The following is a 16,137-nucleotide window of genomic DNA, read 5'->3' on the forward strand; positions in this document are numbered from 1 at the left end:
TTATGTACAGAGTCGGAAGAAAGGTCCAAATCGAATTTAAAAAGTGGTCGTTATTATATCATGGTTGCAGAAAAACCCCCCCGTTGTACTCCGTAACAAAAAAGGTATATGTCGTGGTGTGCGCTTCTTCAAAAGGACGTATTGTACTGTAGTGGTTTGAAGATGACTTGAAATCGAGGTTACTCGTGGTCAGGGTTCGGACTCGTTAGAAAGATTGGTCGATTTACCTTTTAAAGGCTTGTTGGGATGTGCTGGAGATAACCGCACGGACAAGCGAGCGGCATATGACTTGTTTTTACCGCCCTTATCGGAGAGAGCGGTGATTCAAGTGCGTACTATTCCTTGAACTGACCTAGGTACCTAACGAGCAATCCTCGGCGTTGACTTCCTCCCGCCATAGTTCGAGACAAGTTTGGTCAACCCACGCCCAACGAACAGCATGACAAGTCAGCCTATCACGTGTCAGGCTGGAGTTCCCCCTTTTACCCCCTCCCCAGACCGACCAATTACATGGTGCTCTGTGTAAACAGTAACCTACATTATGATTTTAGGTAGCTTTATCCCTGTCAACGAGTACCATAGCAATTGTAGAGTATTGATGAAAGTCAAAAAGTGCTCTCGTAGGAGAAATATTAGTAGTACTATGGTATCTACAGTACATCCACACGACTGCCAGCCTGCAAAGACAACATCTCTGCTCCATTCCCAACCACTACAGCCATTTCAAGTGCAATTGAAACTCCAATCCACAGAAACCCGACAATATCAGCCGCCAATCCATCCCATTCTATTAAAAAGATTTTTCGCTGCCGTGCTCTCAAACAACTCTTCTTTCGCCTCCGTTGTCCGAGAATGCAATATGCCTTATTGCTTAGCTTGTCATGTTTTATCATCATACATAAATCCAGTCGTCATTCCCATTCAGTAGTCCTGGTAGTGATCCAAGTTCTGGGTTGATCCGTAACCACTGACAGGTCGACTTGGTTGTGGGACCCAATTCCCAGTAGCCTGGGCTCGTCGTTCTATACAAGAGTCAGTCATGCGTGATCAGAAAACTGGGGTATGAAAACAGCCTCACCTCTCTCGAAATCTGCCCATCTCTTCATGGTGATCTTGGTACTATCAAATTCACCTTCGTACTCCAGACCGGCTTTCTTGGTCTTCTCGCCTGCCGTCTTTCGTGTGTCACCCCAGCTGAAGTCGTCAAACTTCCAATAAGCGTAGGTTGGTAACACAAAGTTCCAAATTGGCAATGAACCCAGGTAGATCACCATCCATAGGATATATGACCAACGATGTGCCGTCAGAACAATCAAAACTGCCGGGAGACCGAGGATAAGAGCAAGCAGGACGAGAGGAATGACTGGCACTGGTTTCCTCACAATCGAGATGATAATCAGATAGACGGTGAATGCAATGGCAGCTGGCAGGACCAATGTACCGATGAGTTCGATTCCAACCACAAATTGCATGCTGAAACAGAATGTACCGCACAGATCTCGAACCAGGACGAGTTCCATCAAATTGTGCACCGTACTGTTGATCCATCTTCGTCGTTGGGAGAGCAAAACTTTGAATTCATCGGGAACTTGGGTTTTGCAGACAGCCTGGGGAACAAAGACTTGTTTGCGTTTGGGGAATGTCTTCAGCATCAACGTCGAAAGGTAACGATCTTCACCAAGAAGCAACAAGTTCTTCTTATGCAGAGTGTCCACCACATTTTCTGAATAATGCTCCACGATGTCGGGATTGGCCAAGATGGGAACCCAGTAGTTCTGGCCGCCCTTGGGGGATTTGATCCGGTACATACAGAAACATCCGGGCAGACAAGTGACACCACCAAAGACTGATTCGAAAGACTTGGATAAATGATGCGAGATGAAGTATTCAAAGACCTGAATACGTGTAACCCAAGACTGATTCTTGTTGGAAATCTTGGTCTCGCCACAAAGACCCATGATCTCGGGATCCTTGACCATGGCTGAGATCATATGGGTGAGACTGTCAGGGAATACCTTCGTATCGGCATCGACCATGAGAACCGTTTCGTAAAAGTCGGGAGACATGCCAGTGACTTTCCAGAGACCGTTGAACATTTCGTATTCCAGTTCGGTCATTCTTTCATCAAACATGACCTTTTGCAAGAACGACATCAAGATGATCTGACTGTCTCGCTTGCCTCGGTTGCCAGGTTTGCTTTTGGTGGCTTCGTCGGGTGTTCCGCATTTCACAACCATCATCATCGGCACGCGTTGCTGCTTATTTGGCGCGATTCTAGATTCCGGACCATAGTCATAAAATCCGGCATATACCTTGGCCATATTGTGCCGTTTGGAGCCACTGGCCACTGCAACATACGAGAACGCCTGAACATCTTCGGAGGCAATGACAAAATCACCCATCATTCCAAGGACAATATCGGGAGTGGATAAACTTTCTCCTTTGCCTTTAATGAGACCGTCGCAAATAACGAGAATCGCTTTATGGCTGTTGGGATAGTCGGTTGTCGCGATGGAGTCCAGTGTCGTGCGAATGCCTTCCTCACCTTCGGAATACGCAGTCACCAGGCAGAGGGTGTGAGCAAGCGGGTACCCAAAAGGCTGCCATTCGGGCGGTGGTTGCGGAACGACGTTATCGTGAATGAAACCTTCGGGTCCATTGGCCCCGAGATTGTCCATTGTGACTGAATAACGTGATTCGTGACCGGATAGGAGCAAGCTGGATCTACTGGCGCCGACGCTCATGCGGGTCGCTAGGTCCAGCGTATTTTGACTGGTGTTATAGCCGCTCCTGTACAAACTGCCACCCGGTTGGGTCAGTTTAGCCTGTGAGGACTGACTGGTCATGGTGGTTGGAGGAGCTCGATTGGCCTTCGCAACGCGTTCGACAGCGTAGGGGCTGGTAAAACGTGATGTTTGTGGGAACAGCATACTTCCACGTTTGCTGGTTCTGCCATCAGAACCCGATATGGTAGTCGCAGGATCCATAAGTTTCGGTGCAGGTTTGTAGATATCGTCAGTCCAAGCTTCGATCTGCTCGGCTCGCTTCTTGGGATCCATCGTCTGAGACGTTTTTGGGGCCCCGTACTTTCGGGCCAAGAACCACTGGAAGGCCAGGGCAAGAAAGAACTTTGCAAGGACAATGGACAGGATGAAGGCCAGTGAGACGTACAAGACGACTTTGGAAGCGATGCATCCCACTGATTCTGTATCAATCGAGCCCACCTTGGCAATTTGACTGAGGCATTTGCCTACTTTCTTGTCACTACCAGACTGCAAAACATGTGTAATATCCATTCCACGAATCTGATCATTTTTGCGCATGTCGTCAAATTGAGAAGGCCAGGCAACTTGGCTGGCATTAAACCACTGGAGAAGGTCCAAGTCAATGACTGAACCAGAGTAGACAACAAGATTCCGACTCTTGTTTTTGACATCATCCCAGGTGAAGAACACTTCTCCAGATTTTTTGAGACCATGAAAGAAGGTATCGCGTCCTTTTGAGGTAGTGTGGCAGGCATAGCCCAGATAATAAGGCACAGTGGTGTTTACGGGCGAGGAACCATCCTGATTGAAAGCTGTACACGGAAAATACCAGGCCAAGTCCCCGTCAGAGTCTGTAGGGACATCTGATCCGGGGGCAAGTGTAATGAGCCCTTTGCAATCTCCGTTGACTTTCTGAAACATAAAACTTCCATCTTGCCCTCCATACTTATGCGGGAGGTCATACAGAACGTTGCTGTCCAATGGTATTCCCAGAGCCGCAGGATGTTGCGAGCGAGACAGATCATAAGCATTGCCATGAAAGATCATGTACCCTCTATCGACATGATTGATCTTGAGCCGGAGTCCAGGTTGTCCACATACTGCTTGGGTGAAGCCGAAGGTCAGAAATCCAACAAACCCAGCAATGAGGAGAATAATGCTGATCAGGCCGCACTTCTCTCTCCAGGCTCTTCTCTGGGCACGGGCTGGCATACCGAAGCATTGTAGGATGAAATCGGGGGCCCAGAATGTGATTATTGCACAATACACGTTCCATATGCTTGGAGGTTTGATCTTGTCTAGCTCCTTTTTCCGGAGTTTCTCCTCTTCGGTGATGTTACGTGTGTCTTTCCTGACCAACTTGCGCGGTTGATGCTTCTTGCCCACCGGCTCCAACTTTCCTGGCACATGGGCTTTCCGTTGCTGGGCAGGAGTGAAATCATCGTCCAATACGGTTTTCTGATTACTGCTGTCCGAACTGACAGTGCGTCTTTCGGCCAGATCTTCGATAGCTGGGTCGTTGCCCGTTGTCGAGGGGAAGACTTCCATGTTCTGAGCATGTTGACGGTAATAGTAATTAGGATGGTCTCTATCAATTCTGTTTCGTTCAGGGCGAATGAGAGATTTCTTGCGGCCAAGCTCGCTTTGGGTCATATTGGCCATGATAGGCTCCCAGTCGGCTACTCGAGAGCCGGGTGAAGGAGGGTCGTGCTCGGGGCCGGCTCGTTGACTCGAGTAAGGGCGGTTGTGAGGTGAATTGTATCCACCAGTCTCGATATCTCTCAATCGTCTGGAGGGAGAGTCTCGGTAAGGTGAGTGAGATTTTTCGCGCGTAGGCGAACTCGCAGGCCAGGGCCTGCGCGGGTCCGACATCGTCTACGGGAGGAATGTGAGCGCTGGGTATGTGCAAACAACAATGGTATTGTCACGTACGCTTCGATATGTCAATTACCGTCCGATCATTGGTATCTGCAACTCGTTTTCTTTTCAAAATTTATTTCTGTGACGACAGCGCCTGCGCCGTCCCTTCAACCAAGGTAAACTCAACGAGAGTCGATGGTGGTCTGTATACTGTCTGGCGTTTGTTCTATCGCCTGCAAATGCCAACTATGCGATTGAAAGAGCCTTGGACACAGGCAGGATGTAGGATGGATAGGACAACGTGCAGTGTGCAGTGTGGTGACCGTCACCGAGGGTGAAACAAACAGTGGTTGCGTTTGTTGGCCACGGTCGAGATTCGAGGAATGTTGCGGAAGCGAGCGAAGAGGAAATCTATTGACAGACTAAGAGATCGAATGGATACGAAGTCCGAAAAGTGGCAGTCGATTGAGTGAGCGTCAGAGAATGAGAATGAATGTTGTTCGTGTGTTTGCGAGAAACAGGAGTAGCAAATGTGCTGATGGGAGAAAAGCACGATGGCAATTGTGCACCTTGCTCCGTACTGTACTGTGCAGTGTTTTGGGCTTGCATGGATACGGCAAGAGAAAATACAGGATTGGCTATGGGCTGGTGACAGGGATTCGGCTGGTGGATCATCAGGAGAGACTTGACAAAATTCACCAGGGTGAAGCGTTGCTGTATCTATCTTTTTCAATACTGGAAAGAGAACGAAAATGAGAAGCATAAAGCAACAATGTCAAACATCACTTGATTCTTCCAACAGCTTAACTACAGACTCAAACCATCCTTTGTCGACTCTCCTCTCCCTGCTACCTCTGCATCTACTACTGTACTATACTCCGTACTACAATCCGTACGCAACATCTGTTGGGCGCAGTTTCTCAACTGCGGAGTGGCCTCGGTTGTGGCTGAGCTTCGATCATCGCTTGTTTAGTGTGGTTTGGTATTTTTAACCCCGATGTTGCCCTGACAGTCGCCCGTCAAATCGACCTATCGTTGGGAGTCTTGGGCACTAGTAGAGACGATTCTGCCGCCACATGCCGCGACTCTTCTGCCTGCGATGACATCTGACAAGTGAGCCATGACAACCTTCGACACGTTGCCTCCCTCAATACCTGTTGGGCCGGGCAAAAGTGCTCTTTGGGGGAGTTTGTGAGAGGCCGTTTCAGTAAATGGTCCTCCGTACTCCAGTATGCCGTTATGAGGGACACATCAGCGGCATCTGTGCTGTAATCGGGTGTATCTCAAGTTCGAGTGAATTAATTTGGAGGTCAGCGACGAGGTGATGGTGTGGTGAGTCGTCATCATCTCACCCAATCCAGCACGCACAAGCTCCAGGCCAGTAGCAAGATTCCCAGCTGTTTGAGCGCGTTGGCTTGTTGTCTCAATAATAAAAGTCCTCCTTGACTCCTAAACTGAGACCTGCTTGGACGCGAAAACGGACTGCTAGAGACGGCTTAGGTGGTCGGCCCCTCCCGGAAGACTAAGCGCCCCCAATACAGCCTAGCACAGCCTATTTAGCAGGCCTAACATGTTGGTCTTTCAAGCGCCCATGGTGCCTCTGAGCGTCTCGAGGTACTCCAAAGACCGAGTATTCGTATCCGTACTTGCTGGGAACCAAAGACCACGAGCATCTGCTATGGATACTCCGTAATATGAGGGAGACCTTGATACCTGAGAAACGTCAGGTACCTTAGTTATTGGTTGGTAGCTACGCGTCGTCTCTCAGCATATTCGTGTGTGAACTCTGCGTTCTGTAGTTCTCCATATAATAGACAGGACAGTGTATTGTAGGTGGTACTGTCAGGCCTGGCTCTGAAATGTCAAATCATTGACCATGCGTCGATGAACACCGAGAGCTTGGTCTGTCGGGTTGTTCGTTCGTATCCAGCACTAATAGTGGGTTGTGTAACCATGTGCTATGTCGCACAGTGAGCAGTAGTCAGCTGCTTGTTGTATTCCTGGCACTGCCAGAATTACACAAAGACATGTCTTGTTTGTTCCTGGAAAAGAGCGTGAGAAAGAGAATCTATTCTAACCATATCCCAACAGCCGGCGAACAAAGAAGGCCGGCTTCACTAGGCTTCAGGAGGCAGTTGAGGAAAGGGAGCGACATCAACCAAGTGGGTGTGCGTGTGCGCGGGGGCGTCAACCCTGTCACTCTCCCTTACATACATTTTTACCTCCTCCATCATCCTCGCTCCCTGTCAAATCCATCCCTATCCGGCATTCTACTACGTTCTACTTCATTATTTGCAACTCCATTCCTCTCCTTCCGCTCTGACTGTACTGCTCGTGTCTGTTATTGTTGCCAGCGAGTTCTGTTGTTTAGCATCCTCAGACTGTTGTCGCTCGCTTTACCTGGAAGTCCTTTGCCCAAGCCTACGCCCTTCGCTCCCTTGTCAATCCAAGAACACTGTCCCTGTGATCAAGAAGACGCCACAGCATTCCTCCATCCAACGACGTGATTTCCTAGACCATCCTTACCTTCCTCGACCAATTGGCCGCATTCCAACTTCGCCTCTGACCTGGTGGTTGCTGGTCAATCGCCTCTTGCGCAAGTTCCCTGAGACCAACAATCTCCTGCCATCTCTGTTGCTTTCACAGATACATTTCACCATATTGACACACAAATGTCTTCTTTTTGACGTGTCAGCGACTGTGTCTGCGTCGGCATGGCTGAAACAACGAGTCATCCACTCCCTCCGACTCCCCCTCCACCCATCTACTCCCCTCCTCTCCGAACCGATAGTCCACAGATCATTGAACCCGTGGATGAGCGCGAGACTGGCCTTGCGCGGCCAAGCAACGCACAATCGAAGCAAATAAGCAACCCTTCCATATCAATGTCTCTGGCAGATGAGCGACCACTGTCAACATCCCCTGCGCCCTCAAGCCTGCAGATCACTCCGCCAGAGACAGCAATGTCAAGATCAACCGATCCTGTAGCGCCAAAGCGAACCTTGACTCCTCAACCTTCGCAGCAGCCAGATCCAAATAAACTCTCACCTACACCGCAGGCCATATTCAAGAGGCGGCCGGTAGACGGTGACAGCGTCGCTGACCACCGAAGAGTTTCTTCTGAGAACTTTACCTCTAAAGATGGGAATGTTGAGTTGACACCCTTCCAGAAAAGAGCCATACGACATGTTTCTGCATCTGCTCTGGAAACAGAAGTACCACCAGGAAGCTTTGAGCCATTGAGTTACCACCATCAGCTCGTGGAGGATGCCGAAATGAAATCTCTTGACAAGCGGGCGTCCAAGTTGACCATCGATACTGACAATTCTGGTCAGCCGGATGGTAGCCGTAACAGTACATATGGCAGGAACTTGCAGAGACCAGATAGCGGATTTTCGAGCACCTCTGATTTTCGGGGCCGGTCACATTCGCCCAATAATCTGTCCCCAGGTCGACCTGTTTCTCGAGGTTCACGTTCGCCAGATACTCGACCTTTGTCCTATGTTGATCTTCTCAATGTGCCGTATCCTCAAGCTGCGCCGAGTGGTGCTGAAAATCTCGTCAATTCGGGTCTTCGCACCGTGGTTGGGAACAACGCCAATCTTCTGTCGACCAGGAAAACGCTCGACATGTACCGTGCCAACGTCAAAAAGACCAATGACCCGGCAGTGCAGTATGAATTTGCCGTATTCATGATCAGCGCGGCTCAGGAGGAGGGACTTGAAGGGGACGCGCATTCAGATACGGCAAAGTCGGAGAAATCGCATCAGTCTGTGAGAGATGATCTTTTGAAAGAGGCCAAGCATATCCTGCAGAAATTGTCTGATCGCTCCTACCCATTCGCACAGTATTATCTGGCCGACGGATATGCATCCGGTCTATTCAACAAAGGCCGAGAAGACTGGGATCGTGCATTTCCCCTTTTCCTCGCAGCATCTAAACATGGACACGCCGAGGCGGGGTACCGTACCGCGTTGTGTTACGAATTTGGCTGGGGTTCGCGGGTGGACGCAGCCAAAGCAGTGCAATTCTATCAACACGCTGCCAGCAAAAATCACCCTGGAGCCATGCTGCGACTTGGACGAGCCTGCTTGACTGGCGACATGGGATTGACTAAAAAATACCGTGAGGGCGTGAGATGGCTCAAGCGCGGCGCTGAATCTGCTGATTTCCAGTACAACCAAGCTCCTCACGATCTAGGATGTCTTCACGAGACAGGCTACGGTCCAGACGTGTTCAAGGACGAGTCCTACGCCGCCCAGCTGTACACCAAAGCTGCCGACCTGGGCCATGTCGAGGCCAACTATCGACTCGGACAAGCGTATGAGCTCGGTCAATTGAACTGTCCCCAGGATCCTGCCCTCAGCATTCACTTCTACACTGGTGCAGCGGAACGAGGCCATGCCGAATCACAAATGGCACTTTGCGCGTGGTACATGGTTGGCGTACCGAACGTTTTGGACAAGGATGAAGCCGAGGCATATGAATGGGCGAAAAAGGCTGCCGACCAAGGTCTACCCAAGGCCGAATACACCGTGGGCTACTTTACAGAAACGGGCATCGGTTGTCGTCGCGATCCGCTTGAAGCCAATGTCTGGTACGTGCGTGCAGCAGAACACGGAGAAGAGAGGGCCAAACACCGAATCGCAGCTATCAAAGCTGCTGGTTCCGGGGCAGATCCCATGACAGCGGCGGCGGTCGGGAAGAAGGGATTGTTGACGGACAGCAAAAGTTCGGGCAATATTGGACCACATGGTGAGCAAATTGACGTCAACGTCAACACAAGCACAACCCGACTGACAAGAACCACAGAGGGAGAAAAGAAGAAAAAGTTTGGTATCTTCTAGACGGAGACTTTGTAGATCAGCAGTCTAGCGATACAGCGATGTAGCATTTCAAGGCGCAAGAAGCAAAACTTGGGAAGATTTAATGGCATCAGAGATTCATCTGGGACAGCATCGCGGTTGGACGAGGCATGGGTCAGAAAAATGCATCGCATAGCATTAGCATCGGACAATGGGATGAAGTGAGATATGATGATCCTCGACAGAGACTGGTGATCAGTTCGATGGGGGGAGGTAGTCGAGGTGGATGGATCACGTGTTAGATAACGTGACTCTGGATCTCCTGCGTAATGAGAAAAAGATCGAGGAGTGAGCCACACAAATCACCATCATCAATCATAATCACTTTTCATTCCCTTTTCTCATCCAATCCCGACGATGCAGCTAAACGTCTCTTGGACCTTCTTCTCTATTGCCCCTCTCAAGCTTTTTCGTCTTGTCTGGCGTTGACGCAATACAATTGCAGTATCTGTTCTCCTTGCCACCGCTCAGCTGAGCCACTCTCTACACGTACTATGGGAATGACTCCTGAAAATGATCTCGCCTCCGAGGTCATCTGGCCCATCGTATCCCCCTTGGAGCCTATGATATCGCAGTAATTGGCGAGATCTGGCGGTGTATGCGGTGGTACAGACCATGGCCCCTTGGCATGCAGCAACTTGATCTAGTCACGTCGTCGCCAATCAAGTCGCCGTCTTCAACGGCCTTCTGCGTCTCTAGTCTGGTGGCCTCTGGGTTTCGACCTCCCGCCAGATCTCAAAACCCAATCCGTTTTCCATCACATGGTCCTATGATTGACGATTTCGTGTCCTCCTGGCCTTATGTTGGTCGAACAAATGTCGGCATATCGGTGCCGTTTCCTCTCCACTCTGGATTCAATTGGCGCCCAAGACGATCATCTCTACGAAGACCTTCTCCCACCAATCCCTCTCATCTGGCGGCTTGTTTCTTGCACTCCCCCACACGATGCAACGCCCAACGGCGCCAGATGCCAGCAAAGTCTCGCTAACCATGACTTCCTAAAACAGTTGACGCCCTTTTTCGCCTCTGCTCTCTGAATAATTCTACGACCCTCTCGTTTCCCCTTGCATTGTTTCATTCCTGGCGAAATTCCAGTCTCAATTATGCTTTTCGATTCCGCTGTTGAGCGCCGTTGTGGGACTGCGACATGGTCCGTCATGCAATGATGCGTGTCTCGAGATTTGGCGGTCACTCACCGTACATCATGTGCTGATCCTCAATATACTTTAAAATTCTTTTCACCATACTGACAAACTGAGCTTCAACGACGACAAACGCTCTCTTTCATTCATTGTCTCCATTCGTTGTTTTTTTTTGCTTTGACTTCTTTGTCTCTCGTAACCCTCTGACGAAACGATCGGGTCAACGGTACCACCACCAAGTCATATCCCACACACCCCAACTTTGACTACAGCACATCTACGGCCTCGAAGAAAACATTTTGACGAATTTTGACGACAAGTTCTATAACCAGCGACCAACCCGGACGAACAACTTATGATTAAAGCTAGTCAGTGACACGCAATGAAGGATACAGTTGACCACTCGGACGCCGAATCATTCCATTCGGCCATATCAAACACGAACAAGACAGTACGACAAACGACCATGCCAGAAAATCATCCCGCCAAGAAATCTAGATGTCGACGATCATGCAGGCGACACGTGCAAGACCTGATGAAGCAGCCTGATGGCTCGACGAGCTCAGAAGATGCTGGGGCCGAGTCAAGCGAGACCGACCGAAGAATTTCTCGACCTTGCTCGAGTCGGTCCAGGTACCGACCAAACAGTCCCAATCCTAGCATACCGAGACGGCAGAACAGTGTCAACCTTGGAGGGAGGGAGAAGAGGAGAAGAAGGCACTCTTCCCCAAAAAAGGATCCGGCCGCTTTACACCGACAGAGCTGTCAGCTCTTTTCATCGTTGGATGGGATGCTCGCCCTGAGTCGAGAATTTACTCCGTCTCCCAGCGTTTCGACGACACGAACGGCCACTCGACACCCTTCGCTCGTTCCAGGGGATGTCGCTGGCTCTCACTTCAAAGCGGACGTTGAGGAACGCCAGCTTTGCCACAGCGTGGACCAAAAGTTGAAAATGGTCGAAAGAGAACAATGTAGTGTTGGTGGTGGTGGTGATGGTGGTTCGTACAACACAACGAGGAGGAGTGTGTCGTCCTCACCGACCTTCCGGCATAGTTATTCCGAATCTTCGTTGATCTACCAGTCACGCATTGTCACCCCGAGAATATCAATGTCAATGTCTGTGGGCGGACGCGTGTACAACAACTGCGGCGCGGCGGCCGCGGCGGCCGCGGCGGCGGCCGTGCAGAGAAGACCACCCTTGAACACGGTCATATCCTGGACCTCCAACGCCACTCGGCGAGAAGAGTACGAAAAGATCGACCGAGCTCATTCCGGCGTCAGGGGTTTCCTGAGGAAGATGTTGCCAAAGTGTGTGCACTCGAAAAACTCCCGGAGAGCATTCTACACCGGAGGTGACGGTGACAGTGACAGCGTGAGGAGGTTCCGAATGAGTTTGGACGAAACCGACGAAACGGATGAGACAGATCATGATGACGAGCGAGTGGCGACGGAAAAAATCAAACGTGACGACGACGATGATGGTGTCGATGTCGATACCGTGGACGTGGATGAGAAGGCCATTCACACATCTAAACAGTGTCACGTTGCGATTTCTGCGGAACAAGTCGCCACAACCACGGCCACAGGTGGCCGGAAGCACAGGTGGACATGTTTCCAATGATGACGACGACGACGACGATCTACAGTATTTACGACACTGGAAGGGGAGAACCCTGACCTGGGTTTATGAGGTACGGAGATCTTTGTACGTGATTGGTGATGTTTTCCGCCCCCATATATGTACAGAGTACCAGAGTTGGCGGCTTTCCTCTCGACAAAAGATGAAATCAGATGACCAACACTTGCGAGTACACTCTTAGCGACGATGTAGAGTCGACTACCTTACATGATCTATGAGTTCATGAGTCCAAGCCATGCCTGGAGAGGGAGAAAATAGGAAAGTGGGGAGGGGGGCCAATTTGTATACGGTACGATTGACTGTGTTTAGCGAAGCATACTCCATAGGAACCGAAAGCATCTAAACCTCTACATAACTCAGAAGAGTTGTACAGATGGATAACCAACCCATCAATATTCGGCTCCATCGTCATCAACATCATAAACAATACTTTGAGGCTTCGACCATAGATAAGTCGTCAAAGCTCTCCCTCCCCTGCTTTGCGTTCGGCAAAGACACACTCGCGGTCACTGTTACATTTCGTAGAGTTCCCACGGTTCAAAAGGATCAAAACCGGTGAAACCGACTGGACACTGGTAAAATGGCATCGACATTTGGACTGGTTGTTGTTGTTCTTGTGAAGGTTCGAACCCTCCGAGCGGTGGTGCTGGTGCTGGTGGCGAGGTAAGCTGCTGCTGTGTGTTGTCATTGTCGTCGTTTCTACCCCGGGCGGATGCCGACACGGACAGCGAGGTTTGCGTCGTGGTTGTAGTTGTGGTAGCAGGTGGAGGAAAGACTGGCAAGGTCGTTTCTTGCAAGTTGACCGTCGTAGAGGTTGGCGGTCTCGCCTTCTTAGTGTTGCGAGTGTTTGTCGCCGCCGAAATGGACAAGTCGGGTTGAGATCTCGGAGTAGTGGTGGTGTTGTTGGTGATGATCGACGCAGGAGGTGAGGTGGCACTGGTGATTTCGGTCCAAGCGAGACGGAACAAAGCTAGGGGGTGGAGATGCTCTTGTGAAGCCGGGTGGTCAGGACCATTGCCAGAGTCGGCGGTATCAGGACCACCGACAAGGTGCATCGCCGTTGCCGACGCCGTATGGTGGTGGTGTGGTTCGACGCCGACACCGCCGCCATTGCCGTCCGCTTGACAGAACCACCTGGTGGCATGGCCGGCCAGGGGGGTGTCGTGAGCCAGGCGCAATAGGGACCGAAAACACTTTTCCTTTTGCTCGGGGTCCGGCACGACCAGATCGAGAACGGAAAAGTTGACGTCCAGATTTTGTCGCGCTCGCCGCAACCCTTCCCGTTCGGAGGAACCAGAATGATGGTCGGTGGGCTCTTCCAGCTTGGTGGCGAGCATCTGGATCCGGCTGGATTCGTAGGCCGACACGCGGCACAGCATCTCGCCACGGACGTCCCTGCCGTACGTCAGTGCCATCTGAAACACCTTGGTGATCATCTCGGCGTGGTATTTGCAGTCCCGTTGGAAGAATCGCACGAAATCGGCGGGCGCATCTTCCAGCGCGTTGGCGATGGGGAAAGTGTATCCCGGCATCATGACACGGAAGAGGTCGCAGTGGCAGACGTGGAAGGCCAGGTGCATGCCCATGAAGGACGAAAGCCGACGCTGGTCGTGGTGGACGAACATGTTTTGTTCGGTGAGCTGGAGATGGCCGGGAAGGACCCTGGCCCAATCCTGGAGCTGGTCGACCAGCTGGAGGAAGGGGGAGCCTCGGTTCCAGGGCAAGGGGGAGGCGTTTCCGTCCCGGACGCACTGCAGAGTCAGCCCTCTCAAGTAGGTGATCCTCAGGTTCCACGCCTCCAGACCTTGTCGTTCCCACGCGTTCGCCGTGCCACTTTCGGCCGAGGCATCAGGGCCCAACCTGCACGTCGGCGTCGGGATCTGATAAATGTAGTCGTGCTCGCATCGCGGGAGTGGGACGACGGGTAGCCTCCTCGACGTCGTGATTAGACGGTCCACGCCGGCAGCGACATTGATGTCGATATACCAGCAAGCCCAAAACAGTCGCCGTCGCGACTCCTCCTCAGTGACTCGCTCGGGAGGGCCTTGAATCTCCGAATCGCCGGGTGAGACCACGTCGAGTCTCAGGATCTGGAGGGCACGAGAACAGCACGCCGCAATCATCAGGCTGAGGCTGGAGCTCTGTGAGTTTCCGTGGCAATGGTTGTAGTGCCAAAGAAGGACCAGAGTCTGCAAGGGAGGTGAGAATCAGTTCAGTCGCACGTAACGCGCAGCCAGCAGCATGTATGCACCTACCATGAGATTGGGAATGTTCACCTCTCCGATCTTATCGAGTACTGTTGCACGAGCCTTTTCGACCCAAGCCTTTCCCGGATGGTCGTCCGTCGAGGTGATCGGGGCCTCTTTTGCCGCATAGTGTCTGTTCAGCGAGTGAGCATGGTTGATGACGGCAAATTTGAACGGGACTCACATGGCACCAAGTGCGCAAACGATGTGCAGGAGAGCCGACCCATATTTTTCAACGAGCCCTCCGTCCGCAAAGGCACGCAGGAACGAGGGACGATGCAGAAACTGGTTGATCGCCTGCGTTTGATCAAAGTAGGCGTTGAAGAGAAGTTGCAGTCGGTCAGGCTCCGCCGGGAGATCTTCTGCGAACAGCCTGTGGCAGAAGAAAGCAGCGTTGTCAGTGTTAATCGAGGACAATACTGGGGAAAGGCAAACTCACCATTCATTGTTGTCGCCCACAATCAAGGTTTCCGAGATGGAGGGCAGCAGCTGAAAAGAGGCCGTTCGAGCTCGAGGTGGTGCATTCTCAGCTTGAGCTGCTGCTGCCGACGGAGTGGCCGAGGCTCCTGGGCTCCTGCTAACACTTGTTGGACGCCGACGAGACGAGTGGTCGCTTCTGGAAGTGCAAGCCAGGCCCTTGCGCGCGCATCGCTGACAAGGTCTCGTCTCGGTGCACCGCAGCTTCGATCGTCGGCATTGATCACACGCGTCTCTGGCATGTCTCTGCCGGCCGGCCTCTCGATAGATGTCGTTGACGAGGGCATTGATTTGACGCGTATCGAGGTCCTTGTCTAGGCCATACCCTGGGCAACGGAGGCCCAGGTTTCGACAGCGGCCGCACGCCGGGAGACCCGCGTCGCATTTAATCTGTGATCTCGCGCGGGAGTATGAGACTCAATATCCAGAAAAACACGAGCATTCGGGAGCTTGTTCGGCGCTCGCTCACCTTTCGGGCTTTGCAGACAAGACACCCTGGAAGCGAGATTCAGTTTAAGTCTAATACACTTCCGAACAAAGAAACAAAAAACCCAGGGAAAAGCCCTTACCGTACTGTCCTCGCGGCGTCGTCGAGGGTTCATCCATCAGGCATTTCAAGACGGTCCAGGGAAAAAAGATTACATATTCTAGAATTCGGCCAAAAGGTCGTACTGTACGGCGCAGAGGACGTAGGTGGGCCAGAGATGGAGGAGGAGAAGGCAAGAAAAACGATCCTTGGCTGGGGAGGTGGATGGAAGCGGGAATGAATCTATTTAACTTGGTAATACTCCGTAAAGTATTTTACCCCCCGATTTCGCGGGCCGGTCGGTGGCGAAATCAACAGCCAATGAACCCGGGGGAAAGTAAACGAGTACGATTGCCGTATTATTCTTTTCTTTGGACGGGACCGGGGGGGATAAAGACTTGGAGTTTCCGTACATACAAAATGCGGTCCCAGAGGTACGGAGTATCAATAAATAACGGAACTAGTAATTTTGTTCTTCCATCCACTGGAGCAATGTCCAAGTGCTCGTGGTATGCTACTATTCTACACTGTCAAGCTCAGTATATACAATGAATGGTACTCCATATCTAGCCAGTTCACATACGCCCCTAATGTGTCGCTTCGTGTATATATATGTA

At 51.4% G+C, this 16,137-nt stretch overlaps 4 protein-coding genes across 4 annotated transcripts; 2 read left to right on the plus strand and 2 right to left on the minus strand.

The window, feature by feature from the left end:
- Positions 1-612: 612 nt before the first annotated feature.
- PV06_05444 (uncharacterized protein) lies at positions 613-5,168 on the minus strand. Its single transcript, XM_016406449.1, has 3 exons — positions 4,698-5,168; positions 1,079-4,640; positions 613-1,022 (listed from the first exon to the last, which is right to left on the minus strand). Exons 2-3 carry the CDS (start codon positions 4,635-4,637, stop codon positions 922-924), a joined length of 3,660 nt encoding a protein of 1,219 aa, XP_016262053.1. The 5' UTR covers positions 4,638-4,640; positions 4,698-5,168; the 3' UTR covers positions 613-921.
- Positions 5,169-6,867: 1,699 nt separating this feature from the next.
- On the plus strand, positions 6,868-9,821 carry PV06_05445 (uncharacterized protein). The gene is made up of 2 exons (XM_016406450.1): positions 6,868-9,380; positions 9,438-9,821. Exons 1-2 carry the CDS (start codon positions 7,340-7,342, stop codon positions 9,470-9,472), a joined length of 2,076 nt encoding a protein of 691 aa, XP_016262054.1. The 5' UTR covers positions 6,868-7,339; the 3' UTR covers positions 9,473-9,821.
- An 865-nt stretch (positions 9,822-10,686) lies between these two features.
- On the plus strand, positions 10,687-12,673 carry PV06_05446 (uncharacterized protein). Its single transcript, XM_016406451.1, has one exon. The coding sequence runs from the start codon at positions 11,015-11,017 to the stop codon at positions 12,251-12,253; it is 1,239 nt and encodes a 412-aa protein (XP_016262055.1). The 5' UTR covers positions 10,687-11,014; the 3' UTR covers positions 12,254-12,673.
- Positions 12,565-15,129, minus strand: PV06_05447 (uncharacterized protein). The gene is made up of 4 exons (XM_016406452.1): positions 14,957-15,129; positions 14,702-14,890; positions 14,527-14,650; positions 12,565-14,460 (listed from the first exon to the last, which is right to left on the minus strand). Exons 3-4 carry the CDS (start codon positions 14,527-14,529, stop codon positions 12,784-12,786), a joined length of 1,680 nt encoding a protein of 559 aa, XP_016262056.1. The 5' UTR covers positions 14,530-14,650; positions 14,702-14,890; positions 14,957-15,129; the 3' UTR covers positions 12,565-12,783.
- Positions 15,130-16,137: the final 1,008 nt, after the last annotated feature.

The sequence above is a fragment of the Exophiala oligosperma genome (genome assembly GCF_000835515.1).
Source record: "Exophiala oligosperma strain CBS 72588 unplaced genomic scaffold supercont1.5, whole genome shotgun sequence".
In the NCBI taxonomy this organism is placed as follows: domain Eukaryota; kingdom Fungi; phylum Ascomycota; class Eurotiomycetes; order Chaetothyriales; family Herpotrichiellaceae; genus Exophiala; species Exophiala oligosperma.